The following is a 26,877-nucleotide window of genomic DNA, read 5'->3' as shown; positions in this document are numbered from 1 at the left end:
GATGATTCTCTAAGGTATAATTTAGTTTACTGTCATCTGTTTGTTACACAGTTGTTAGGAAATTAGGCAGAATGTCTTTCTGAAATTTGCAAGGGTTTTAAGTTAGAAACTAACATTGGAGCTAATATGAAATACTGGGGTGATGGTACCTATAGTTGGAATAGCTTTTGGAAGTTTTGCTAAAATGATGCTTATGGATTGATAATTATGAGCCTCTTCTCCCTGAGGAAGTTAATAAAATCACTTTTTTGTCTTTTGATGTGAGGCAACATAAGCACATACCGTGTTTTAGTTCATCTCACCCTATGTGTAGTAAAAATTTCTATTTGTCTCAGTGAGACAGCCTGCTTTTAAAAGCAGATTTAAAGGTGAATGTTGGATCTGAGTAAGTTTTCTTCTTGGCTCCACAGAATGTATTTAACCGACAACTTTGTCTAGAACATGATGAGAAGCTGGTATCCTATCTTTCTCTATTACGTGACATTGAAATGAGGACCAAACAGATTCAACCTCTGGACCTAAACCTGGCAGAGCTACAGGACCTGCTGTGTCAGGCCAAGGTAGGTTCCCAGAGACTTCCTGCAGGCCCACCAGCTTGGAGAAGGGAATAGAGAGTATTCAAGAAGAAAAACATGTTCACGGGTGCCTGGGTGGCTTAGTTAATTAAGCAATCTTACTCTTGATCTCAGTTCAGATCTTGAACTCAGGTTTGTGAGTTCAAGCCCCGTATTGGGCTCCGTGCTGGGCATGGAGCCTACTGAAAAAAAGAAAAAATATATATTTATTTATTTAAAAAAATAAAGGAAAAGAAAACACCACCATGTAAAGGACCCCCCCCAAAATAGATTAAAAAATTGGAGATCTCTGAAGAACATCAGGAACTGGTCTCACAAAAGACAAAGCAGAAGAGACTCAAGGGAGGAGTTGTAGCAGGAGTAAATACAGTAGGGAGACTGAGTGAAGACTAAAAGGGGGATTTAGTGCCCAGAATCATTTGTAACCTAACCTGAAACTAAGAATAGTTTCAGTGGAGCTGTAGGATATCAACGAGGTTGCAGTGAGAACAAATGGGAGGTTAGAAGGTGGGAGCAATTAATGTAAATCATTCTTTCCAGAAGCTTGGTGGTGCAAGCGAGGAGAGAGGTGTAGGACACTAGCTGGAGGAGATGCACTGAAAAAAGAACATTTTGATTGGATTTTGGGGCCGACTAGGAGGAACCAATAGAAAAGGAGAACTTGAAGTTAGGAGAGAGAAGAAATGATAATGGATGACATGAGTTCCTGAGGACATAAAATTAGACAGCTTGAAAAGGAGGAAGAGGAGCGCTTTCTCTCAACCGAGGTTAAGACTTATCACAGGATTGGAGTCACAATGAGGACAGACTGTAGAGGTTAAGCAGTTCTCTCAATATCTGGAGTATAGCCTTGGGTAGGGCAGCTGAAGGGCAGGTGAAGATGATGTCCAAAACTGCCAACTTTCCCACAACTTATTTCTGGCTCCTTTGCTGAGGATCAGAATATTGTAGACGTTGAGTTAGGAAGGCTGGGTTGGGATATTTTTCTATTTTTTTCCTTTTGCCTCGTTGGATTTTGGAGTGGAAGAGTTTTTTGGTTATTTTTTTTTTTTAAGATTGTATTTATTTGAGAGAGAGCACGTGCATGAGCAGGGGGAGGCAGAGGGAGAGGAAGAAGCAGACTCCCCAGTGAGTGTGGAGCCTGACACAGGGTTCGATCCCGGGACCCTGAGATCATGACCTGAGCCGAAGTCAGACGTTTAACCAACTGGGCCACCCAGGAGCCCAGGAAGTGTCGTTCTTTTGTTTGACTTATTTTGTGTCACATTATATAAGGCATAATGACCCTCTCAAAGAGATAGCAAGTTGTATTGGAAAGTGTACTACACTGAGTCAGGAAACCTGAATCCAAGTCCTGGCTCCATTGCTGAGGTGGGTGACTTTAGACAAAAATAAGATAGAATGGAATAGAATAGAATAGAATAGAACAGAATAGAATAACATTTTCAAATGCTGAGACATTGCTTCTGTAAATCTGGTATAATAATAATATCTTTTCTGCTTACCTCAAGAATTAGTGATTATGAAAACCAAACAAACAAATGAACATACATAAAAACATTTCATAAGCTGTAAAGCAGGTGTTGGCATGAGGTGACAGAAAACTGTGTTCACAGCTGATTCCTAAATAGCAAGAGTTCTAGTCTTGATTTTGGAGGTAACTCCGCTTTATCCCCCCAGGTATTAGACAGGGAGCTAAAGGATCTGTCCACCTTGGTGAATCAGGAATTAGAATGTGTGAATCAGATTATCATCAGCCAGCCTCCAGAAGTCCCTGCTCAACTGTTGAAGGCTCTAGAGAAAGATGCCAAGAATCTTCAAAAGTCCCTCAGCTCTGTGAGTGACACCTGGAGTTCCAGATTCCTTCACCTCCAGAGTGCTGTGGAAGTAAAAAAGGTTGCTTCTTTTTGTTCACAAAGGTTCACAAAATCTGGGCAGGCTTGAAGATTTCCATCATCTAATTTGCCATTTGTTTCTTAGACTAGAGTGTTAAGTCAGCACGAAGAGCTAGAAGGCAGACTTCAAGATCTGAGAGCCTGGGTTGGCAGTACCAATCTTCTTCTGAACAGTGAGGAATATAACGAGGAAACCAACACTGACAGCCTGAAGCACTGCCTCCAGCATTATAAGGTAGGCTCTCCACCCATTCTCAAGTCCATTTTCTTTGTCCTCGGAGTTACATCAATTTTATTTTCCTGCAAGGCAAACCAGAACCTGTACTTCTCTTTCTTGGGAAAACTGATTTTCCATTTTAGAAATAAAGTCTGCTGTATTTAGTTTTTTAGGTTATCATACCCTTAGAGCTTCGGTGATCATGGTTATTTCTCCTTTCAGCTATTCTCTGAGAAAGAGTCTACAGAATGGCCTATTACTATCAATTTCATCTTGTCTTTATAACCGAGCATCTAGTATCCGTCCTTTGTTTCTAATTTTACACACACCAATTTCAGGGGACTTGTTGATCCATGATTGAGAGCATGGCTTGGCAAACTTTTTCTGTAAAGGGCCAGATAGTAAATATTTTAGGCCTTGCTGGTCATAACACAAATGGACCATTCCTGTAGCAGCCATTCACCTTTGCTGTTGAAACATGAAAGCGGCTGTAGACAGTACATAAGTGAATGTTCATGGATGTATTACAATAAAACTTTATTTACAGAAATAGGTGGCAGGCAGATTTGATGGCCAACCACTGATCTAGAGAGATGCTTTTCTTCTTCTTAAGCTTTAAATTAATTGATTCTGTTTATATGTTAGTGAGAGAAAAGTAAACACTGAGATACTCATGAGCTGAGGTGTTTTTTCCCTCCCAACATTGTTCTTTGTTTTGGTTATACTTAATATAATATCAGATATCACTCACACTGGTTTATCCACCTTCTGCTATAGATAGCACACTCCTTAAATTCTTTCTAAAGTCAGAGCAGAACTAAAGATGCGCTCTCCTTCTGTTCTCTCCTTTTTCCCCGGTCTTAAAAGAAGCAGACATAATTTCTCCATGGTCAGGCTTCTTGGATGCAACCCATCCCTTTTTGTCTTTCGAGAGTTGACCTGCCATCTTCAGTCATGCCTTTTCCTCCAAATCTATCATTAGGCGAGTGAGTTGCAGACTTGAGAGTATTAAATAAAAGCAAGAGTGAATAAAATTCCTGTGACATAGTATATGATATAAAAATGCAGAGCATCTCATGCATGGTTTCCTCCCTAGTTATAACTTAAATGAATGTCCTAATGGGAAGACAGCCACAGTCTCAGTCTTGTTTTCCTAATGACAGTTTCCCAAATCCATTCATCACAGATGAAGAAAGACACTTAGCTTGATGATAAATATGCAAGAAGTCCTTTCTCTCTGCTCTGTAGGATTGCTGACTACCCTCAGTTTCAAAGCAATAGGGGTCTAGATTATCTTGTTTTTTTTGCATACAGTGTTAAATAGCTGATGACCACTAAATGTTTGTGGAAAAATTGCATGCTTTTAATTGTCTTAAAGCAGATAAATTCTAGTGTTAGGTAGGTGTATATATATATATATATATATATATATATATATGTAACTGTTATATAAGAAAGTCTGACTGTAATCTTTTACACCCTTAAAATGTGTAAGCAACATTATTTACTCTAAAAATCATGTATTAGTGAACTGCAAATAAATTGAGTACTTCCCCACTCTGGCCTTCTAGTAACTCACTGCTGGACAAATACAAATAGATATTTGAATCTAAGAATATACAATTAGGCCGATCTATCTCAGACCAGAAATTCATGATATATTTTCCAAACGTTAAAAAAAATTTTTTATAGATAACCTGGGATTAGCAGTAGTATAATTCTATTAACATAAATCATTAAAAATGTACTGCATTTGGAGATCAAGGTCCAGTAAAGAAAACCTAATTGTAATACATGAGGAGTTTAGAGAGACCAGAAGTGAGATTTCCTGTGCTGGTTTGGCCCTAGAAATGATCAGTATCAATGATAAAAATACAGCAAATTAACCCCCCTTTATTTATTTTGACTCTTTGATTAAAACCAACAGCTTCTGCTTTGATAGAGAATCAGAAGTTTTATTTTTTTATCTTTTTTCGTTTCCTTATTAGGATTTGAAGCAGCCCATGGCTGAAAGGAAATCTCAGCTGGATGCTCTTGCTTTTGATATTCAGTTCTTTATCTCAGAGCACGCCCAGGACCTGTCCCCTCAGCAGAACCGGCAGATGCTGAGGCTTCTGAATGAACTGCAGAGGTCCTTCCAGGACCTTGTGGAGCAGACCGCAGCTCAGATGGATGTGTTGCAGGGCCATTTTCAACAAATGGAGCAGGCAGCCCAGGTCAAGGTCAGACTGAACCAGCGGCTGGGCTCACTTTGTCTTTTGGGGTATCCTCTCTATCCTTGAGATTTCTGGCCAGACTCCATCTGTCATGATTCCTGGAGCCTGTGTTGACCAGTTTTTGAAATTTCATGTCCTCTAGACCAGTTTGGTTCTGGTCTAGGAGGCAGCTATTCTGGCTGTATTTCTTGCCATGTTTTTGGTTTTATGTGTGCGTGTGAGAGAATGTGTGTGTTTACATGTGTATGTATGTACAAGTATTTTCCTTTTAGTAAGACTTGACCCTCACTGTGTCTCATCATGTCTGACTTCCAAACAAAAGTTGTATCCCTTGCCCTTATTTCTCCTCCTCTCTTCCTCAGCATTCTTTTGTGGGCTATTAGGAACAGTTAGGTACTCTAAGCTCTTGAGAAGAATGGTTCTGAAATGACTTTTATTCTGAAGCTTTTTACATGATTAACAGTAATATTCCTTGACCACCTTCAAACAGCCAACAACGAAATTTTTATTAGAATTGTCATTAATTTTTTAGCACTTTTAATTTTTTTATTTTTTTTAAAGATTTTACTTATCTATTTGAGAGAGAGAGAGAGAGAGAGAGAGAGCACATGAGAGGGGGGAGGGTCAGAGGGAGAAGCAGACTCCCCGCCGAGCAGGGAGCCCGATGCGGGACTCGATCCAGGGACTCCAGGATCATGACCCGAGCCGAAGGCAGTCGCCCAACCAACTGAGCCACCCAGGCGCCCTTTTTAGCACTTTTTAAATCATGATTAGTTTCTAGCACCTTTCTTCACACTGAGATGCCCAGTGCTCATTCAGTTATGGAAAACAGGGTCTAGAACCAGGTGTTAACATTTTGAAAAGAAACCATCCTACCACCATCTGTCACAACCCTCTTCTTGCAAAACTCAACATAATTGCATTGATGGTAACATCGTAACCTAAGAATACCAAGAATGATGCTTAGGCATTTTTGCTGTTGGAATAGTAAGTTGGAGTTCAACAAGATGATATTAGAATGTCATTATCACCAGCAATCTGTCTCAGGGTCACCTTTATTAAATACTGTGCAAAGTTGAATGGAGCTTTTGAGTTAGGCTCAGTGGAAGTTAAGTTAGTCAATTCCGTATGTCCCCCCATTACTGCTTGTTGTTCCACCTGTATTGAAATTGAAACAAAATACTAATTCAACCTTTTAGGTTACTTTCCAAACCTGAAAATTTGCAATATCCTCACTTGGGAATGTATATAGCATGGTGTAGTCTGTGGATAGTTAATGAAATAGCATTGGTCTGAGCCACTTTAAGACACAGCCTGGATCCAGGGTAGGCCCCTGAGCTGCAGCAGGCGGTAGAACTGCATGTGAACATTCTCTCTGAGCGCATAATTAATTCCACAATGTTTATTAACCTTGTTATTGTCAGAAATGCTCTGCTTCTCTCTATATTTGCCCTGAATGCATGTGTATGTCTGTGTGTTAACTTGTTTGCTTTGCTTTTTTCAGATTCAGTCTGCACCCATCCTAACCCATGAAGATCCAGTTTTACAGCTGAAGAGCTCTTAGGAGTTCTCTTCCAGAGCCCTTCTATTTGTCCTAAAGAGGGGGAGAGAGGGCCAGTGTGGGCACCTGTTTGTAAGTGCAGGTGACTAAAACACCATCAGAAGGTAGAAACTGGTGGACAATGGTTCTAGAAGGATGGTCAGGAGAACACATCATGCTCAATGGCTCAATTAGGTGCTTCAGTGTCATGCAGCCGAAATGAGATTTGGAGAAGGGATCAGGCACAGAAACATATTCCCTCCCTCCCCGTGGGCCTGGCTTTTGTCTTTGATATCACTTCTAGACACCTGAAGGACTGAGCCAGTTGCTATTCTTGGGCAGTTTCCTTCTCAAAATAGCTAAGCCCTTAATGCCTGGCATGTAATCATTCCATTTAATGGGTATCTGCATTTGTGAGATGTTTGATTTATGAAGTCATCTCAATTATTAAGAAGCTCGATTAGCTTATGAATTATCCAGATTCTTGATTTTTTTTTCCCTTCCTAATCCAGTCCTTCTAATTTTCTGTATTTTAACTTAGTATGTAGCATATCCTCTAGTTCTGGTGGAGGAATTGATCATAACCACTAATTTATTATTATCACCATTATCATTTATGGATTTGAAGCATCTGGGCTCTCTGTTCTCCATTTCCAGGGCTAATAACAGCAGTCTGGCAATGGAACTCCTAACCAAAACCTGGGAGCATTTTCACCTGAAATTATCCCTGAATATAATCCAAACTATTGACCCAGATCAACAGACTGACCAAATGAGGGGAGCTTTCTGAATATGACTTCTGTGCTTTTTCCTGTTCTAGTCTCTCACCAACTCTTCCATCCTTAAGATATAACCTTTCTGTTTTACATTTCAGGGAGTTATCTTGTATTTGTAAAATGAGAATTTTTAATTATCTCTTGGCCCCTTTGCATTTCAATTAGACCCTGCAGAAACAACAAAATACCTGTCACCAGAAACTGGAGGATCTTTGCAACTGGCTAGGACAGGCAGAAAGCACATTGGCAGGTCACCAAGGTAGAGCCAACCAGCAGGATCTCTCTGCTTTGCAGAAGAACCAGAGTGACTTGAAGGTCAGTATGAGTTCATTCACTTTTCTCATTCCTTCAGCATATCTTTATAAAGGCTTTCTATGTGCCAGGCACAGTGCTTCATGTTGGCAACATAACAGTAAACATCCCTGTTCTCATGAAGTGTAGAGTCTAGTGGCCAGGAGAACACATCAAGAATCTTTAATTCTTATGCTTTGTATGTTTAACAGTCAGACCCAATCCTGTCTAGGATGTTAGAAAATATTGAAGAACTGTCACTTAAACTGAAAGTGAAGAGCATGTAGGGGTTAACACATGAAGGGGCAGAGGGAGGAGGAGAATATGCCAGGCAGAGGCCCGAGCATCTGAGCATCTGTCTTGAGGTGGGGATGGGATCGAATACAACATATTCAAGAACTGAAAGCTGGTTTAGTTGGACTGCAAAGAACAAAGGGAAGGTTAGTGAATGATGAGGTGGGACCCATATCATGCTGGGCCCTGTAGGCTGCATTAAGGATAAGGCGTGGTGGATGCCTGGTTGGCTCAGTCAGTACAGCATCTGACTCTTGATCTTGGAGTTGTGAGTTCCAGCCCCATGGTGGGTATAGAGATTACTTTAAAAAAGGGGGGGGGGCGCCTGGGTGGCTCAGTCAGTTAAGCGTCTGCCTTCGGCTCAGGTCATGATCCCAGAGTCCCAGTATAGAGCCTGCTTCTCCCCCTGCCCCTCACCCTGCTCGTGTTCTCTCTCTCTCTCTCAAATAAATAAAATCTTAAAAAAAAAAAAAAGAAAGAAAATTAAGTGTTAGAATATTTCTTTTTTTTTTAAGATTTTTTAATTTATTCATTTGAGACACACAGATAGAGAGAGAGAACATGAGCGGGGGAGAAGCAGAGGGAGGGGGAGAAGCAGGCCCCCCGCCAAGCAGGGAGCCTGACGCGGGGCTCCATCCCAGGACCCTGGGATCATGACCTGACCCGAAGGCAGACGCCCAACCATCTGAGCCACCCAGGTGCCCCAGTGTTAGAATATTTCTTAAGTAAAAAAATATCTTAGAAGTTCTTAATTGCATTGGTTTAGGCCTAAACCTTAAGCAGATCATAGTCAGGGACGCACATCTGGTGCAGGTCTGTGTCATCCTAGCCGTTCCGTCTGTGTGCTGTTAGCTGTCTTTGAAGAAGGAACATTGACATCTCTGCCCTCCCTGTGTTCATGTGTTAAGGATTTACAGGACGACATTCAGAATCGGGCCACCTCATTTGCCAGTGTTGTCAAAGATATCGAAGGGTTCCTGGAAGAGAACCAGGCCAAGCTGAGCCCCCATGAGTTGACAGCTCTTCGGGAGAAGCTTCATCAGGCTAAGGAGCAGTATGAGGCTCTCCAGGAACAGACGCGGGTGGCCCAGAAGGAGCTGGAGGAAGTGGTGACCTCAGCTGTACAGCAAGAGACTGAAAAGGTAACCAGACTTCTTTGATACTTAGTGTTTTTCAAAAAAGAAAATTTTGGTACCTGGCAAATGAAGAAAAGGTATTAAGGGGAAACTACCTGACAGAGAGCATAGAATCATGAAAAGGGGCTACTTCAGGAGCTGGTCTGTGAGTCCGTATTTATTTTGGGAGGAAACATCCTGAAGGACTTTAAGTCAGGAATAGTTGGTGGGAAATTCATATCACCCACCCCACCCCCCAGAGAAAAAATATTTCTTGCTATCTGTATACTCAATACTCTAATTGGAAAATCGTGGAAAGAACTTAGTGAAGAAGGGTAGTACCTTGGGGAGGAAAAAGCAAATGTCACATTTCAAATATGAATCTAGGTTGATAATCCAAGAGCACAAGGGGGAAATATCTGGGGAGTCTTAGGATGGCACATGCTATCCCCAAACTGCCCCTGTGGATCGGTGGGAACTGGCACTGGGATAAACCTAGGAGAAGTTAAAGGCTCAAATGGTTTTCTGCGTTCCCCTCAGCACTGGCAGAGTAAATTAGAATCCTTGGTTTGGCCATGGGCTCTGACACGAATGGGGGAGGTAGAAAATATGGAAAAGAGAAATAAATTACCTGAGGGGGAATTCTGAAACATATGAAAGTATCACTTGACATAACCTGTTTAATTACAGTACTTGGACAGTCAGAAAATGGAATTCGAGAGGGAAATTTTAGAACTCAGTACTCTGATCAAAAACTAATGATGTAATGTATGGTGATTAACATAACATAATAATAAAAAAGGAACTCAATACTCTGTCTGGCAGAAAAAGGATGGGATGTGTTTCCCTTAGGGCAGGGCAGCTGGTAATTGAATGTGACTGTACTGTTTCTGACCCTACCAACTCAGGGCATCACTTCTGCACATCTATGAAGGATTCCATGAACCCTTGCTGGGCTGCCAGGACTAAATCATCTCTTAAAGCCCCTTTAAATCCTAGGTTTTGCCACCCCCACCCCTCCCATGCCCCCCCTTTTTTTTTTGGTGGGCAGCAAAGCAAGGTTTATTGAGCAAAGTGATAGTACAAGGGGACCCAAGCAGGTTGCCCTTTTTTTTAAAGCAATGAAATATAGGCAAAATCTAGAGACTGTTTTAAGTAATTGTTTTTCAACAGATTTAGAAGATACTCATTCATTTTTGTGGCTGCAAAGACCGTTTATACAGTCTTAGAGCTTCTCTTCTTTAGCAAAAAAGTCTCACCTTTTTTCTTAACTTTTGCTTGTGTAGCTAAATAACTAACACCTTCTCACTAGCCTCCTTCTGTGGCTTTCAGAGTAAAGCAGCTAAGGAACTGGCAGAGAACAGGAGTAAGATTGATGCTCTCCTGGACTGGGTAACTGCGATGGCATCTGGAGGACAGATGGAGCGGCTGTCAGGAGCGAGCCTGGGGAAAGGAGCCTTTGATACCACTGATGCCCACAAGGGGGCGAGCCAAGCCCCAGAGGAACTGGACAAGCAGTGTGAGAAGATGAAGGTGAGAATGTTAGCTTGTCCTCACTCTGCTGGGTGCCTCTCTGCTGCCCTGGGCAAGTCACCGTAACCTCCTTGCCCCTAAATCCAGTAAGCACAGTAAGTACGTCTCAGTTCATGCCCTCTTTGATACCTCAGCAGCTTTGACACTGTTGAAATACTTTCTCCTTTGGTTTCCAAAGCGCTACTGTGCCCCAGTAATCCTTTTTCCTTTCCTCTGGCCAGTTTGTGAGATACCAATGTGCTTCCAGGTGGCAGCCTCAGCCTCTTCTCGTCTTTCAGAATATACTTCCCTTGGGTAGTTTTATCCACTCAGGGCACTTAGTTACTGCCTGTGTTAGAGAGTTCCATGTCTGTGTCTCCAGCCTAAATGCCTGTGCAGAGCATCAACCAGTACATAAATCCATCTGCCTCTTTGTAACTTGGAATCACGAGCAGCTCAGCCTCAAAAAATGGAGCTCCTATTTCCTATGACACGCGCCCCCCCCCCCCCCGCCTCATCAGACTCATTCTCCTACCCCCACTTCTTGCCAGAACTAGACATCATCAGGGACCCCTTCCCCTTCCCTCACTCTCCTGTATCGAATCAGTCATCAAATCCCCTGCTTCTTAGATCTCTTTCAGAGTCATCCCCGCTTCTGTCTTTCCACTGAGCTACGATTGTGGTTCGGACTACTGTCAGCTTCCATTTGAGTTGTTACGGCAGCTTCAGCTGGTCTCCTTGCCTTGTGCCTTCTACCCTCCCTTCTACACGACTACGTGATCTTCTGAAAATTTGATATCTTTTTTTTTTTAAGATTTTTATTTATTTATTTGACACAGAGAGAGACAGTGAGAGAGGGACCACAAGCAGGGGGAGTAGGAGAGGGAGAAGCAGGCTTCCTGCTGAGCAGGGAGCCTGATGTGGGGCTCGATCCCAGGACCCTGGGATCATGACCCGAGCCAAAGGCAGACACCTAACAACTGAGCCACCCAGGCATCCCGAAAATTTGATATCCTTGATTAACCCTTTTAATGGTTGCCTATCGCCCTCAAGAAACCATTCCTTACTCACTATTTAGTTCTACCCATGTATTCGTTATTCAGCAAATATCGAGCACCTGCTATATGTCAGGCATTGGAGATAAACCAGTGAACCAACCAGAGGAACCATCTCCTAAGATATTAACTGGCATATGCAGGCATATTTTATTGCATGATTGAAAAACAATGTTTAGGGAACTTAGAAAACACATAGGTCACCTATTTTAGTAGTGATACCTTTATAGCAAAGAAAATTTGGCTTAGCTAGAACGCTTCTATTGAATGGCCTGTGTCAGTCATTGCTTTATTTTGTATTAATAGGATTTTTGCCTCTTGCATGCTACTGCTGTGCTTGGAGATCCATCATAGGGTGTCCCCCAAAGCTGTGCTTGGAGATTCATCATAGGGTGTCCCCCAAAGCTGTAGTCTCAGTTTGTCCCTTAACTGTCTGCATGACCTTAGTCAAGACATGTAACATATATAGATGTTGTCTGCTTACATTGCAGATGTAGCAGAGACGGTCCTGCTGTCACAGGACTGCTGACCAAGGAGCATCTCCATCCTAGGAAGGAGACTGCCTTACTCGTGGGTGGATGAGAATGGGGACATCTGCCCCTTACTATCCCTTTGAGAAGGAAACATTTGTCACCGTAGCTTCCCTGAGATGATACTGGAAGCTGACACTATCAGGTTGCTGATACAGGTTGAAACTAGACCATGCTCTGGTAAAAATTAGGCTATTGTCCTGGTCTAGGAAGTTGCATAAACAGTACAGATAGGCAAGAACACTGACTGAACTCCCACTGTTGTCTCTTAGACTCAGGAAGAACATTTTGTTTCATTTAAAAATTTATTTTTTTGGTGGGGGGAGAGCTTGCACACGAGGTGGGGGAGGTGCAGAGGGAGAGGGAGAGAGAACCTCCAGTAGACTCCCTGCTGAGTATGGAGTTCCACAACCCTAAGATCATGACCTGAGCCAAGATCATGACCTGACCCGAAATCAAAAGATACTTAACTGAGCCACCCAGGTGCCCCTAGACTCAGGGAGAACATTTTAAAAAACAAAACAAAACAACCACAACTCCCTAAAATAACTCACATTCCATTGAAATAGAAAAAAGATCCATGTGTAAGCACATAGACATAGCACATATAATTAAAAAAATACAAGTTACCTATGCTCCGGAAATACATCGTACTCTCACTGGAATACAGATTGTTTATTTAATGAATTAATTTTCTAAGAACTCTTCCTAGTTGGGACAGTGTTCATGGATATGTAAGTGACATATTTCACAGCTAAGTATTTGCAATCTTTATATTGTCATGTTTGGCTTATCCAACTTAGTCTCCCCTTGCATTAATGTGGGCTGGCCATTTGTGCCTTCTCTTAGACTTAGAATGGTTTAGTGAAGAGAGCCAGGTTCTAGTCTCAGTTTGTCCCTTAACTGTCTGCATGACCTTAGTCAAGACATTTAACATATATAGATATTGTCTGCTTACATTGCAGATTGTGCCCCAAATCAGTTGAGATAATACATGTGAAGTCGCTTTGAAAACCGTAAGATCCTATGTGTGTCAGTTCAGCCGGGACTAGTATATGGCTAATGCTTAGAGAGTGAGAGATACTGGTGATTTTGGAACAGTTGGAAAAGTGGCCTGTTGAGATCTCTCTCTACTTCTAGCTGTAGACATAACCAAATTTTTGTGGTATCCTTGCTGATCATCCTTTGTTTTGTGGAATTTTTTGCCAGGCCCGTCACCAAGAATTGCTATCTCAGCAGCAAAATTTCATCCTGGCCACGCAGTCAGCTCAGGCCTTCCTGGACCAGCATGGCCACAATCTCACACCTGAGGAACGTCAGGTGCTACAGGACAAGCTAGGAGAGCTAAAGGGGCAGTATGCGACTTCCCTGGCCCGGTCGGAGGCAGAGCTGAAGCAGGCGCAGACACTACGGGATGAGTTGCAGAAGTTTCTGCAGGACCATCAAGAATTTGAGAACTGGCTGGAGCGGTCCGAGAGAGAGCTGGAGAACATGCACAAGGGAGGCAGCTGCCCCAAAGCCCTTCCCTCCCTGCTAAAGCGGCAGGGGAGCTTCTCAGAGGATGTCATTTCCCACAAAGGAGACTTGCGATTTGTGACTATCTCAGGACAGAAAGTCTTGGACACAGAAAACAGCTTTGAGGAAGGCAGAGAACCATCAGCCACTGGAGCCTTAGTGAAGGGCAAGCTGAAGGATGCAACGGAAAGATACACTACTCTCCATTCAAAGGTACTGAGAGGGTCCTGGCAGCCTCTGGGGGAATGGTCGTGGGAGCCCTCACACAACTGTGGGTGGTTTCTGGGGCTTAGGTTAAGAACCTTAGGACATAGTGAGTGAACTGAATTACATATTGACCACAGGCAGAATAAATTTATGAGCTCTGCAAAAATGCAAAATGTGGAGGCCCCTGGGCTAATGCCTGATCCCAGTAGTATCAGGGGTATGTCACTCTGGTAGGGAAGGTGGAGGTGCTTGCCTTCCTGTACCCTGACCAACAGACGTGGGCTCCCAAGAGAAACGGTACAGGGGAAACTGCAACCACATACACAGTCTTTATTCCTTCATAGAGCATCTAGGGTACATCCTTGCCTTCCTCCCTATCAAAGAGCTCCCGTTAGCTCCCAAGCTGTAGAATCCAGTCAGTTCTTCTTACCTGTCTTATGCACTTTGCCAACATCTCTAACCTAGCCAGAAGGAACACTCTGTACCTCCCAGTCCCTCCCTACCTTAGCCTGCAACCCGATGTGTCTTTCTTTTGGTGGTTTGTCCTACAATTCACTCAGTCTTCGCGGGTATATGGTATAAAGTTGGGATGAATAGTACGGGTCAAATAACAAAGGCCCCACTTGTAGAAGATGGTTGCTACTCATCTGTCCCTGGAGGCCTCGGCGCTACCCTTCACTGTGGTTAGAGTGAGATCCTGTAACAAGACCAGGCTTTTCTTTGGACTATGCCTAGGAAGCCACTGCCTTGAGCCAGACCTTGCCTAAGCCTGCTCTCCCTTTTTTCTCTGGCACAGTGTACACGATTGGGCTCTCACCTGCACATGCTCCTAGGCCAGTACCAGCAGTTCCAGAGCTGTACTGACAGCCTGCAGGCCTGGATGCAGGCCTGTGAGGCCAATGTGGAGAAGCTCCTCTCAGATACTATTGCCTCGGACCCTGGAGTTCTGCAACAGCAGCTTGCAACGACAAAGGTAGGCTGGGACGCAGGCTGTTCTATCGCTTGGGGTAGAGTACCCCAAATAAAGCAAATACTCAACATAGCTTAAAGGCAGTGGTTGGGATGCCTTGGACAAGATCTGATTCCTAAACACTTAATTCTAACATCTGTGGGTACGCATAAATGGAAGTATTCTTTGTAGCTCTAGTAGCACTATGCTAAGTAGCTCTTGGTTCCTCGAACCAGCTTTGATTACTCAGAGGTTTTACTTTTGGCCTTTTTCATGGACAAGCAGCAGTTGCAGGAGGAATTAGCTGAGCACCAAGTACCTGTAGAGAAGCTCCAAAAAGTAGCTCATGACCTCATGGAAATTGAAGGCGAGCCAGCCCCAGACCACAAGCATGTTCAAGAAACTACAGGTATGAAGGAGCGTAATGAGAACACTCCCTTAATTCTCAGCGTGTGCCACTGTTTTGTAATACATCACACGGTGTCCTACAAGTATCTGCGGTGCAGGCTAGGCGCTGAGGACACAAGCGGCAAGAGCTTACTCTCAATGAACTTTGCTCTTGTACCATTGAAGGCCTTTGCAATCTGCTTTCAACCCCTTTTGCCAGGCATTCTGCCTTCTAGCCACGTCCTGCTTCTTTCCTTCCTCAAGTAAACTAGTCATTTCTTCATTACTTTACCCCCAAAGTTTTCCCTATGGTTTAGCTGCTAACATTTATTGAGTGCTTAGCATGTGTGATGAAATCTTGCTCAACTTCTAGATGTACCTGAGAGGTTGCTTCCTTTGTAAAGTCCTGGCCACCACTTCCAACCCCCAAAAGAAATAAAAGATAAGAAAGAATCATTCTTCTTTCAGGCTTCTGCAGTACATTAGTCTTAGCATCAGTATAGCACTTAAAGTTTTATTTTATTTTTTTTTTAAAGATTTTATTTATTTATTCATGAGAGACGGGGGGGTGGTGGGGAGAGAGAGAGAAGCAGAGGGAGAAGCAAGCTCCCAAGGAGCAGGGAGCCCGATGCGGGACTCGATCCCAGGACCTCGGGATCATGACCTGAGCCGAAGGCAGATGCTCAACCATCTGAGCCACCCAGGCGCCCTTAAAATTTTATTTTTGTGGTTAGTTGTGATGAGCCCTTTTCTGCCTGTGCTCACGTTTACAGTCTTATTTTTGTAGAAACCAGGGACATATCTTAATTCTCTTCGGTCCTCAGCATGCAGCACAATTTCTGGCACTTAGTAGGTGCTAAGTAAATAATGCTTTGTAATTTTAGCTCAAATACAAATGCACTTTACGCTTATTCCTTCTATTTGTCTTAGTGTCTGTTATTATTATAATTAACAAGTGTGATTTAAATACATTGTTTTTTAAAAGCACAACAGGAAAATAGTCTCCACTCTATTCTCATGGCCTTGATTTTCCAGATTCCATACTCAGCCGTTTTCAAAGCCTCTCGAGTAGCCTGGCTGAGCGCTCTGCTCTGCTGCAGAAGGCAATTGCCCAATCTCAGAGTGTTCAGGAAAGCCTGGAGAGCTTGTTGCAGTCCATCAGGGAAGTTGAACAAAACCTGGAGGAGGAGCAGGTGGTATCCTTGTCATTGGGCGTCATCCAGGAAGCCCTGGCCACGAACATGGTGAGACCTAGGCCCCGAGAGTTAGCGTCGATGGCATACTTACTGTGTTCCATAATTACATCATTTTGAAAACGTATCAGGAAAAGAACTCATTTCCATGAATCTTCTAATAAGACTTAGAGATGATAACTGATCCATGTAAAGATATTTCTACCCCGTTTCTAAACCATTGTTAAACTTGAGGAAAACTGGCCCTGCGAAGTCATTAATGGAATGGGGTGGAGAACTAAGGGGACGAGATGTTTGGTAGTCCAGAGGCTTAGTTGCAATCCCGCCCTCCTTGAGGAGGTGAGCATGTAATTATTAGAAGATTATTAGTTCATGGCTCCGATATCCTAGGATAAGTGAGCAAGGAGCTGACAGACACATTTTTTGGTTACAGAAATTGAAGCAGGACATTGCTCGGCAAAAGAGCAGCTTGGAGGCCACCCGTGAGATGGTGACGCGATTCATGGAGACCGCAGACAGCACCACGGCTGCAGTGCTGCAGGGCAAACTGGCAGAGGTGAGCCAGCGCTTCGAACAGCTCTGTCTACAGCAGCAAGAAAAGGAGAGCTCCCTGAAGAAGCTTCTGCCCCAGGCAGAGATGTTTGAACATCTCTCTGATAAGCTGCAGCAATTCATGGAAAACAAAAGCCGGATGCTAGCCTCTGGAAATCAGCCAGATCAAGATATTGCACATTTCTTCCAGCAGATCCAGGTGAGAATATATCTGCCACAGTGGCAGAACAGAGAGAAAAGAAGGGCAAGGAGGGAACCAACAATCACAGGAGTGCATAGTATGTCAGTCAGTGTACTAAAAACTTTACCTGCAATATCTTAAGGAATTATCACAACCAGGGACACCTGGGTGGCTCAGTCAGTTAAGCGTCTGCCTTGGGCTCAGGTCATGATCTCCCGGTCCTGGGATCGAGCTCCACATTGGGTTCCCTGCTCAGTGGGGAGTCTGCTTCTCCCTCTGCCCCTCCCCCCGCTTATGCACACACACTCACTCTCTCAAATAAATCAATAAAATCTTTAAAAAACAAAAAAGAATTTTCACAACCACCCTGTAAACTAGATATTGTCCTTTAAACAAACAAACACAGCCTAGATTTATTTTTCACTTAGCTCATCATGGTCACTCAGGGATTAAGTCGATGGGGACTTCCTCTTGCCCTACGCCTTCAGGACTGCTACTGCAGCAGGGAGAGGGCATTTCAAATCCGTTTTCATTTCATTAGTTAAAGCAGTTTTCACAGCTGGCTTTCAAGGGGGTGGAGAAATGTATTCCTACCATATACCTAGTAGGTGCAGAGTTAGAAATATTTGACCAAGAGTCTTACCTACCACAGATACAGATGCATGTGCAGGAGTAGGGTTGTAGGTCAGAGTATATGCCTGGACTTAGTTTGACCCAAGGAGTGGCTATGTTGGCTCCAGGATGGCTGCAGGTGCCCACATTGCCACCTGTAGGACCTCAACATTCCTATATCCCCGCATTGGTGTCTTGGGGTTATCCATCTGTCTTTTTCCATATTAAAGTAGGATCTCATGGTTTGGTTTGCTGTCCTTTTTGGGTTTTATTTTGAGTAATTTCAAACTTACAGAAAAGTAGAAGGAATGGCACGATAAACCCCAGCACCCTTTTCACCTAGATCCCAGTGTGTCAGGATTTCACCATTTTGCATTCCCACCAGCAATGCACTAAAGTACCTGTTTCCCCTACAGCCTCACCAGCAGAACAGCATTAGAGTTTCTGTTAATCTGATTGACACAACATGATATTTCAGTGTGGCTTTAATTTTTATTTTTTCTCTATACATTTAAGGGACATTTATTTGAAAACTTTTGGTTCATGGCCTTTACTAGTTCCTGTCAGGAGTTTGTTTTTTGTTTTTTTTTTCTTCTTCTTCTTTCAACTTACAAGAGTTCTGTAGTAGGGAGATTAGTTCTTTATATGTGATATGTTGAAAATCTTTTTTCACAGTTTGTCCTTTGTCTTTGCTTATAGTGTGTTTTTGGTCATGTAAGAGGTTTTTAAATTTTTACGTAGTAGATTTTATCACTTCTTATTGAACATGTATTTTTGAAAGTCTTTTGCCACACCCAGGTTTGAAGGAATTCACCCATGCTTGCTTCTAGAACTCGAATCATTTCTTCCTTTCATTCTTTCCTTTACGTTTGAATCTTTTAACATTTTAAGTTCATTCTGAGATACAGTGCACATATGAATCCAAGTTCTTTTTCTGAATGTCTATCTAGTTTTTCCCAATATCATTTCTTTGAAAAGTCCATCTTTTCCCCAATGATTTGAGAAGTCATCTTTATCAGATATAGAATGTCCACGTGGACTCAGGTCTATTTCTGGATTTTCTATTCTGCTTTGCTGGTCTGTCTGTTCATGAACCATAGCATGCTGTTTTTTATTCTAGAGGCTTCGTGGTGTGTTTTACTATCTAGGAGGGTTAGTCTCTCTTTCTCTCTCTCTCTTTTTTTCTTTCAGGATTTTTCACACTGGTAATCGTACATTTATTTTTCCCATGTGAACTTTAAAATCAACTTTATTAGTCGTAGGGGGAAAAATTGGTACTTTTATTTGGATCATGTTTTATTCACACATGCATATATGCACACATACACACATACCTTTATGGATGTCTTTCCATTTATTGAGGTCTGCTTTTGTGTCTGTCAAAAATATTTTAAAGTTTTATTCATAAGGGTTTTGCATGTTTCTTGTTAGTTGGTTCTTAAAATTGTACCTTTTATGCTGCTACTGTAAATGAAGTTTTCACTCTTGATTTTTATATGTTGGTTTTATATTCTGCTACCTTATTGGATTACTTCATTGTTTGATTAATTGTATGATTGATTTTCTTGGGCTTTACAAGTATACTTTCATATAATCTGCAAATACAGTTTTATCCCTTCTTTTCCAATTCGTATGCCACAAATTGTTTTCTCTTACCTAATTGCATTGGCTAATATCTTGAATACAGTGTTAAATAATAGTAGAGAGCGTATGTTTACCCTGTTTTACAGAAGAGATAGGCTATGGAAGCTTAGAGAAATTTAATAGCTTAAGATCACACGCTAGAAGTAGCAAAGCCGTGATTGATTTTCAGGAATATTTTTGACTCCAAAAACATCCATTCTTTTCATTCTGTCATGCTGCCTCCCAAATCATTAAACATTTGTTTAAAGGAGGCAAGATTCATTTTCAATTCCTAGCTGCCCTCAGGTGGAGTGGAAAAAGCCTCCGTATTTATTGCTTTGATCTAGCAGTTGACCCAGTGAGCATGCCTCTTTCTTTGTTCCCTGTTTTTCTACAGATTAGGGGGAACTTGCCCCCGATTTAATATAGATATCTTTTTTTTTTTAGAGTATATTTATTTATAATGATCAGAGGATTTAGTACATTTTCCTGTTTGCTTGACAGGAGCTCAATTCGGAAATGGAAGATCAACAGGAGAACCTCGAGACTCTCGAGAACCTGGTCACAGAACTGAGCTCCTGTGGCTTTGCACTCGACCTATCCCAGCACCAGGACAGGGTACAGAACCTCAGAAAGGACTTCACAGAGCTACAGAAGACAGTTAAAGAAAGGTGAGTTTTCATATGCATTGGTCAATTGGGGGAGCTAATTTTTTCTTGCTATTGAATGAAATGATTTTCTCTTCCTCCTTTAGTAGAAAAGATGGCATCAAGAAGTCTGCTACTGAGTCATAGGAGATTGGAAAGTGCCTCTTTTAGGCAAAGCTATTCAATCTACTCGGTGCTTAGTGGTTTTCTATTACTAAATCATGAATTCCTTCTCAGTAATGGGGCTCACTTTCCCTCTGTACAGTCAGTAGCCCAGGTCACCTGGACCTAACAATAAATTTGGGGCAGCAAGTAGGATTGTGGCAGGATTTGAAATAAAGAGAAAAATTGGAAGAGACTTTCCAGATGTAAATAATGGTTATATTGGTTCTCTTTCTGCTTGCTTTGGCCACATTTGAGTTGTTGTTTTGGAGGAGTATCTGGATTCTTTTAAGGGAAACATGGGAATATATGACAGGGGTGGCTGATTTCAGATTATCTGCTGACTGTTGAAAAGCCATGATTCCATTAGAAAACCTCACATGGGTTTAAGAGCTTGATAAGACTTCCTCTATTGGTTTAGCCATATATATAATCTTGATTCGGCAGGTGACTGCCTGAGGAAAGTGACTGGGGGAAAGCAGTTGCTCAAAACAACACTATAGCGTCAGGCTACTTAGTGGAGAGAAGGGGGACAGAGGCCAGGAAAGCTTGTTCTTCCTCTATCCTCGGGGCCATTTACCTGTAGGAAGAACCAGGATCTCTGGCTTAAAGTTTGATAGATGTTGCCACTTCTAAAATTTAATTTTGAAATTGAATTCTCCTTTGTCCTTGCCTCATTTTACCCATTTGTGTGCTTTAAAAAAAAAAAAAAAAAGATTTTATTTGTTTATTTGAGAGAGGGAGATAGAGAACCAGCAGGGGGAGAGGGAGAAGCAGGCTCCCCACTGAGCAGGGAACCTGACCTGGGGCTCCATCCGAGGACCCTGGGATCATGACCTGAGCCAAAGGCAGATGCTTAACCGACTGAACCACCCAGGTGCACCTAGTGTGCTTAACCTAGCTTTTCTGAGCCTCTGTTTCAGCATCTTCTTTGCTAGGGGGATTAGCATTTTGAATTTGGCCTTGAAAGAATCAACTACCTAAAAAGTGACAGAGCTGGACTTGAGATCCAAAGCCTACATTCTTTCCATTGTATCATTGCACCTAAATAGCAGGCTCCTTTTAGTTTCTCTCACTTTCACTTTGGCCCGGAGTAAGATTGAAGACTCCTCTCCCCAGAAATGTCCAAACAAGGGCAACAGATTCCTTAGTTTGATGCTCTCCTACATTGTATGTGGTGGTTTAGCCAAAGCTGCTGTGGAAAAGATGGGAAGGAAAAGGCCCTGTAAGGAAAAGATGCCTAGAGTCCCAGAATGAGTGTAGTTTTAGTTCAAGTTGACATCTTTACAAAGCTTAGTCTGGCAAGTAACAAAATGTCTTCGTTGTTGTTGACAGAGAGGAAGATGCATCATCTTGTCAGGAGCAATTGGATGAATTTCGGAAGCTGGTTACAACCTTCCAAAAATGGCTGAAGGAAACTGAAGGGAATATTCCACCTACAGAAACTTTTATGAGTACTAAAGAGCTGGAAAAGCAGATTGAACACCTGAAGGTAGGTGAACAGAAAGAGCTCCAGGAACCAGGTTGGACAGCAGTTTGGAAGCTTGTATGGCCTGGTCCTCAACTGTGGTAGGGAAGTGGTGCGACAAATCCAAGTTACCCTTCTGCATCAGAATAGAAATCCCTCCATTTTCTTCATGTGATTCCCGCCTACCTCTACCCAAGCACTGAGCACCAAAATGTCTCCTATTTAAAAACCAGAACCAAAAAAGTAACCTGGGAATAACATCTATAAAGTTTCAGCTGTTTTTCAGATGCCTCTCATGCTGTGGTGGATCATAACAAAGATAGTTGTTAAAGTCCAGTCCTTGAGAAGCTTACACTCTCACTGTGTTTGAGAATTAAGAGAGTTATATGTGAGCAAGTGACCAGATACATGATCAGAAAATTGAGAAAAGAAGAACTAGCTCTACAGCTAAAAAAGGAGAAGTTAGAATCAGATGGTTGGACAGTACCTTCCAGAGTAGGATCAACCTTTCTCCCATCCCCTGCAGAATCCCTTCTTTGATTCAGTCATTCAGCCTCTGCTTGCTCCTCTAAAACACATTTCTTCTTTTTGTTGAAATCAAGCCATCGCTACCTCCAACTAGTTCTCATGCATTCTCCTTATTTTCTTAGTAAAGCAGGATTTATTTCAAGCCAGATGACAGGGAAAGAGTTTGGTTGTTTTCACAGAGAGAGTGTCAGGAGCATTTGCTGCAGGGAATCCCCTGGGGCAGAGGCTTCCCAATTTCTAGGTTCACAGTGCCCTTAGTGTTTCAAGAAATTTTTCATGGTACCTCAAGGCTAAAAAAAAAAAAAGAAAAAGAAAAGAAAAAACTAAAAAGTCTCACTTGCTACTTGGTTAGGTCTAAACAACTTCATAGTAGTTATTCACATGGTGTCCAACAGATGTCACTGTATTTCCTTCAAAACTTGAAAATTTACCCTGTGAGTCGATGCATGGTTTGGGAACTGTGGCTCTTTGGAATCTGGAGTGATTAATAAAGGAATTTACAGCTGTGAATTGACAAGGCTCAGTTTGCAGTTCGGCAGCATGAGCTTGCTGGATACCCATGGCTCTGTCTTTCTCTGTTGCTGGGCAGCTTAAAGTCAAAAGCAAACTAAGTAGATTGTCAGGGAAATTCAGTGTGGAGAAAGGGGTTCAAGGCTAAGAAGGTGTTCCCTGCTCTGGAAGAAGTGGAATTTTACTTCTGTGGCAGGCAATCCACATGTAGAGACAATACGACCTTGTTACAGCAGATGCCTTTGTTTCCTAATGGTTTTCTGTGGCAGTCAGAGCTCTGGCTTCAAGCCCAATATAAAATCTCCTTGAAAATGCAAAGTATAGCCTATGATTCTATGTATTTCTCTACATCTCAACATCAAGCTCCTCATTTTACCCTCCATTTGCCATTTCCTTTTTATTCTACATGCATTCCATTCCCTTTTACTCCTTTCTCTAGGCAGAGTTAGATGTGTCTTCTCTTGTGCTCTCAGAGTTTACTGTATTTTTGTAATAACATTTATCACATTATAATGCAATTGATAATCTGACCTCTTGGTTTTAGGAACTGTGTCATAATCCTATTTTGTATCCCCAGTGTTAGGCATGATGTCTGGCCTACAGTAATGCTCAATAAATAATTGATGAATGAATGAATGAGAAGATCCTGAATATTCCAGGATATCATTCTCCCACATCATGGCTGGCTAAACCAAGATCTTGAAGTGGCTAAATACATGAGGATAGTCACTTAATGCTTATGAAAAATTTAAGGAGTATATGTACAAGAACAGGTGTCCCTACTAATGAGGAGAATGCCCCCAGATGTTACATTTAGCTGTTGTGTTAACAGGGTCTTCTAGATGACTGGGCAAGTAAGGGAAGTTTGGTGGAAGAAATCAACTGCAAAGGCACCTCTTTAGAAAATCTCATCATGGAGATCACAGCACCTGATTCCCAAGCCAAGACAGGTGAGTGCAGGCTCTTAAGAATGCAGTAAATAAACATCATTCTTCACTTTGGCCTTTGGCCTTTGGTTATGACCCTTATTTAATAAAAGTCAGAATCAAGGTTGGGTATGAGAACAAAGGGGAGCGATCCACAAAGCAGTCTTCCCCCTCAACCTGATCTGTTCCCCATCTCTTCCCCAACCTGATCTTTGCTCCATTTTGCAAAATTCCTTCCTGTGATGGGAAAAAGTAAAGGGACTAGTTGGCCTAAATGAACAGAGAAGGATTAAAATAGGATTTCTGTCTTGGCGAATTTCTTCTTTTTAAACATGGGAATGGATGGCTATGCATCATCTTTAGATTGGAGTCAGCCCTGAAGGGTATAAGCATGATATCTTGAGAGAGACTAGGTATTTAGGAGTCAGTGTTGGTCTGCCAAGGACTGCCACACTTCCTGGAAGTATATACAAAGATTGTGCCCAGATATATGAATAATCTCTGGCTGCAAATTAAATCTTTCAAACAAAATCCGTATGAGCTCACAGTCACTTTCTGGTTTTTAATTGGGACCTTACAGGTTTTATTGCCAGACTGTGTTAGTGCACACCTACAGTCACTTTAATCGTAAGGGAAAAGCTTATTTTTTCCTCCTGAGAACACTCACTTTTCTATTGAAGTTTAAAGATCTCTTGGAACTACCCAGAAATGACAGCATTTCGGGGAATTGATGATTCTTATATTGCAACACATAAAACTTAGAGAAGTTCAGGGACTTACTAGTGTGTGACTACATCAGGAGTCAGCAAGCTTTTTCTGTAAAGGGCCATGTAGTAAATACTTAAGGCTTGTGAGCCACATGTCCTCTGTCACACTACACATCTCTACCACTGCAGCACAGAAACAGGGATAGACAGCATACAAGTGAACGGGTGTGGCTGTGTTCACATAAAACATTATATACAGAAATTGGCAGAGGGCCAGATTTGGCCAGTATAGTTTTCTGACTCCTAGACTAGATCATTGGTTTTTCAAACATTTTAAAGCACTAAAATCTTTTTTTAAATAATCTCAAATACAACTCTACTACATGAAACAGATACAAATGACATTTTGTTGGCATAAATTTCCCTTAGAAGTGAATTTATAGCATTTTATCTATCATGAAATCCATCAGTGAAAATATTGAGACTATCCTAGGGAATATAAAGACTTGACAAAGGATTTTTGGATGACAGCTTTATTATCAGATTTATTTTTCCATTTTGTTTGGTTGCATTGTATCCAGGAAATACAGGTTACACAGATATGTAGTTGTAAAGGATGACGAATGTTTTTAAAAGTTCACTTTATGGTTCACCTGTGTCAGAAAAAATTGTCAAAATCTTGGAAATGGACAACACAAAAGTATTGGGTGTCCTTTCAGTGAAGTGTTGGGCATTGTCTAATAGGCTTGGTTTTTTTGTTTGTTTGTTTGTTTAGATTTTATTTATTTTTTGATAGAAAGCAAGAGAGGGAACACAAGCACGGGGAGCGGGAGAGGGAGAAGCAGTCTTCCCGTGGAGCAGGGAGCCTGCTGTGGGGCTCAATCCCAGGACCCTGGGATCATGACCTGAGCCGAAAGCAGATGCTTAATGACTGATCCACCCAGGCGCCCCTCTGTTAGGCTTTTGGAAATTATTTGGTTCTGAGTGCACATCTTTAACTGAATATCTGTTCTGTTCTAGAGTTTTGTAGATAATTGATAGTAATGCAAATGATTTGTCCATAGGAATTCAAGTAAATTTTGCCCAATGGAAAAGATAATCTCAAGTATTATTATCCTATAGATGGCTAACCAGTTTCCCATTAATTACTCATTTATTAATCTCCTCAAGAGTTATGGGGTAGAAATTGTACATTTAGTACACGTGAAGGGAGGGGACTGAGGGGGCACAGTAACTAAGACGTCACCCACTATGAAGTGTTGCAGCCTAAATTCAAACACAAATATACTTGATTCAAGATGGAAAAAAAAAAAAAAAGTTCCCCTTAGAGTCTCAGAACACTCCTCAATTAAATTGAACTACAAGCTTGAAAGTGATGTAATAAATTCTTGTTTCAAAGTTAAATCACAAGAATTTTAATGAGGGATCACATTCTTTTCTTAAACATAGAAAACTCCTAAAACTGGCATTGAGAACAAAAGCTTGCCTGGAACCTGACGTCATCATGACCTGACATGTTAAGAATTCTGTTACTACACGGTTCTGCCCTAATGAGAGAGCCTGCTCTGAGTAGATGCACTTTAGCCTTTCTTGTCACTTTCTTTAATATAGTACACACATGCTGTAAATGTCTTTCTTTGTACAAGCAGACGTGTAGGTTTGATGACTGTAAAGTGCTAGCAGAGAGCTATGGCTTTTCCAATCAGTGACACTCAAAAAGAAGTTTAAGTGTAGGCAGGGAGGTACAGGAGCTACTTCATTCTCTCCCCAGAGCAGCATAAGTGGTTACATCTAGTGGGTCAAGATGTGGTGTTCAACATAATTATGCATTTTTCTTGCCATTTTCTAAGCAATTAGAAATATATTCTGAAGGTTAAATTTAAACCAAATATTTACAGAGTCCTTACAGTACCTCTTTTGCTGCTTTGAAAATCACTAGCCCTGAGTGCTCTCAAAGCTCTGTTCTACCTCAGAAAAATCATGAATTTATGGTTCTTGACATTAACGTAGCTCTTTTTGTTTCATAAAGTGCTTTCACGTACACTGCCTCATTACTTCTCTCCAGGAACCACATCAGTGCTGACAGGATAGCTAGTATTATCTTCATATCCTAGAGAAGACACTGAGGTCCATCTGTAGACTAAGGCTCACATACTGAGTGAGTGATGGTCTTGGCCAGGACCACCTTCTCCCAGTTATTAGTCCAGTTTCTTTTTTGGTCATCACCCTACTGCAATGGAATATGATCTTTTTGTTTGATCTGTTTTTTCACTGAAAATACAATCATGTTGGGGCACCGGGGTGACTTGGTCAGTTAAGCGTCCAACTCTTGATCTCCGCTCAGGGTTTGATCTCAGGGTCCTGAATTCAGGCCCCGCATTGGTCTTCACACTGGGTGTGGAGCCTATTTAAGGAAAAAAACAGAGAAAATACAGTAATGTTAATATTTGAAAGTTTCACAATTACTATTTTTTAGTATAACCTTAACATAAAATTTTTCCAGTGAAATTAGTGCACATGAGAGTTTTATTCTGTCCTTGTAATGTAACATATCATGAATATTCTTCATGTTTCTGTATAATTTCTATAATTGCATGATCTGATTTTTATTTAACTTGGGACACTCCTGAAATACAAGGAATCAACCTGGGGGAGAATATAGGTGAAATCGTTGTAATTAGAAACAGAACCAAA

General features: G+C 41.8%; 1 protein-coding gene across 10 annotated transcripts in view; it reads left to right on the top strand.

Moving 5' to 3' along the window:
• The window catches only part of MACF1 (microtubule actin crosslinking factor 1), a 229,394-nt gene that overhangs the window by 111,337 nt on the left and 91,180 nt on the right, over positions 1-26,877 (top strand). For 6 of the 10 annotated variants that reach the window (XM_088022487.1, XM_088022489.1, XM_088022488.1 and 3 more), the window contains exons 37-51: positions 411-560; positions 2,256-2,471; positions 2,556-2,705; positions 4,676-4,909; positions 7,385-7,534; positions 8,713-8,946; positions 10,252-10,452; positions 13,226-13,744; positions 14,535-14,711; positions 14,973-15,096; positions 16,110-16,318; positions 16,701-17,018; positions 19,740-19,906; positions 21,380-21,536; positions 23,383-23,500. In XM_088022487.1, the coding sequence (XP_087878613.1) occupies positions 411-560; positions 2,256-2,471; positions 2,556-2,705; positions 4,676-4,909; positions 7,385-7,534; positions 8,713-8,946; positions 10,252-10,452; positions 13,226-13,744; positions 14,535-14,711; positions 14,973-15,096; positions 16,110-16,318; positions 16,701-17,018; positions 19,740-19,906; positions 21,380-21,536; positions 23,383-23,500 (3,124 nt within the window). The remainder of the gene's footprint in view (positions 1-410; positions 561-2,255; positions 2,472-2,555; positions 2,706-4,675; positions 4,910-7,384; positions 7,535-8,712; positions 8,947-10,251; positions 10,453-13,225; positions 13,745-14,534; positions 14,712-14,972; positions 15,097-16,109; positions 16,319-16,700; positions 17,019-19,739; positions 19,907-21,379; positions 21,537-23,382; positions 23,501-26,877) is intronic. The other 4 variants (XM_088022490.1, XM_088022493.1, XM_088022491.1 and 1 more) reach the window with 1 other exon arrangement.

The sequence above is a fragment of the Eumetopias jubatus genome, unplaced genomic scaffold, assembly GCF_037043125.1.
Source record: "Eumetopias jubatus isolate StellerSeaLion01/CBP00866 unplaced genomic scaffold, mEumJub1_p1.0 scaffold_4, whole genome shotgun sequence".
NCBI classification, from domain to species: domain Eukaryota; kingdom Metazoa; phylum Chordata; class Mammalia; order Carnivora; family Otariidae; genus Eumetopias; species Eumetopias jubatus.
Note: the sequence above shows the minus strand (reverse complement) of the source record. Positions and strands in the feature narration are given on the sequence as shown.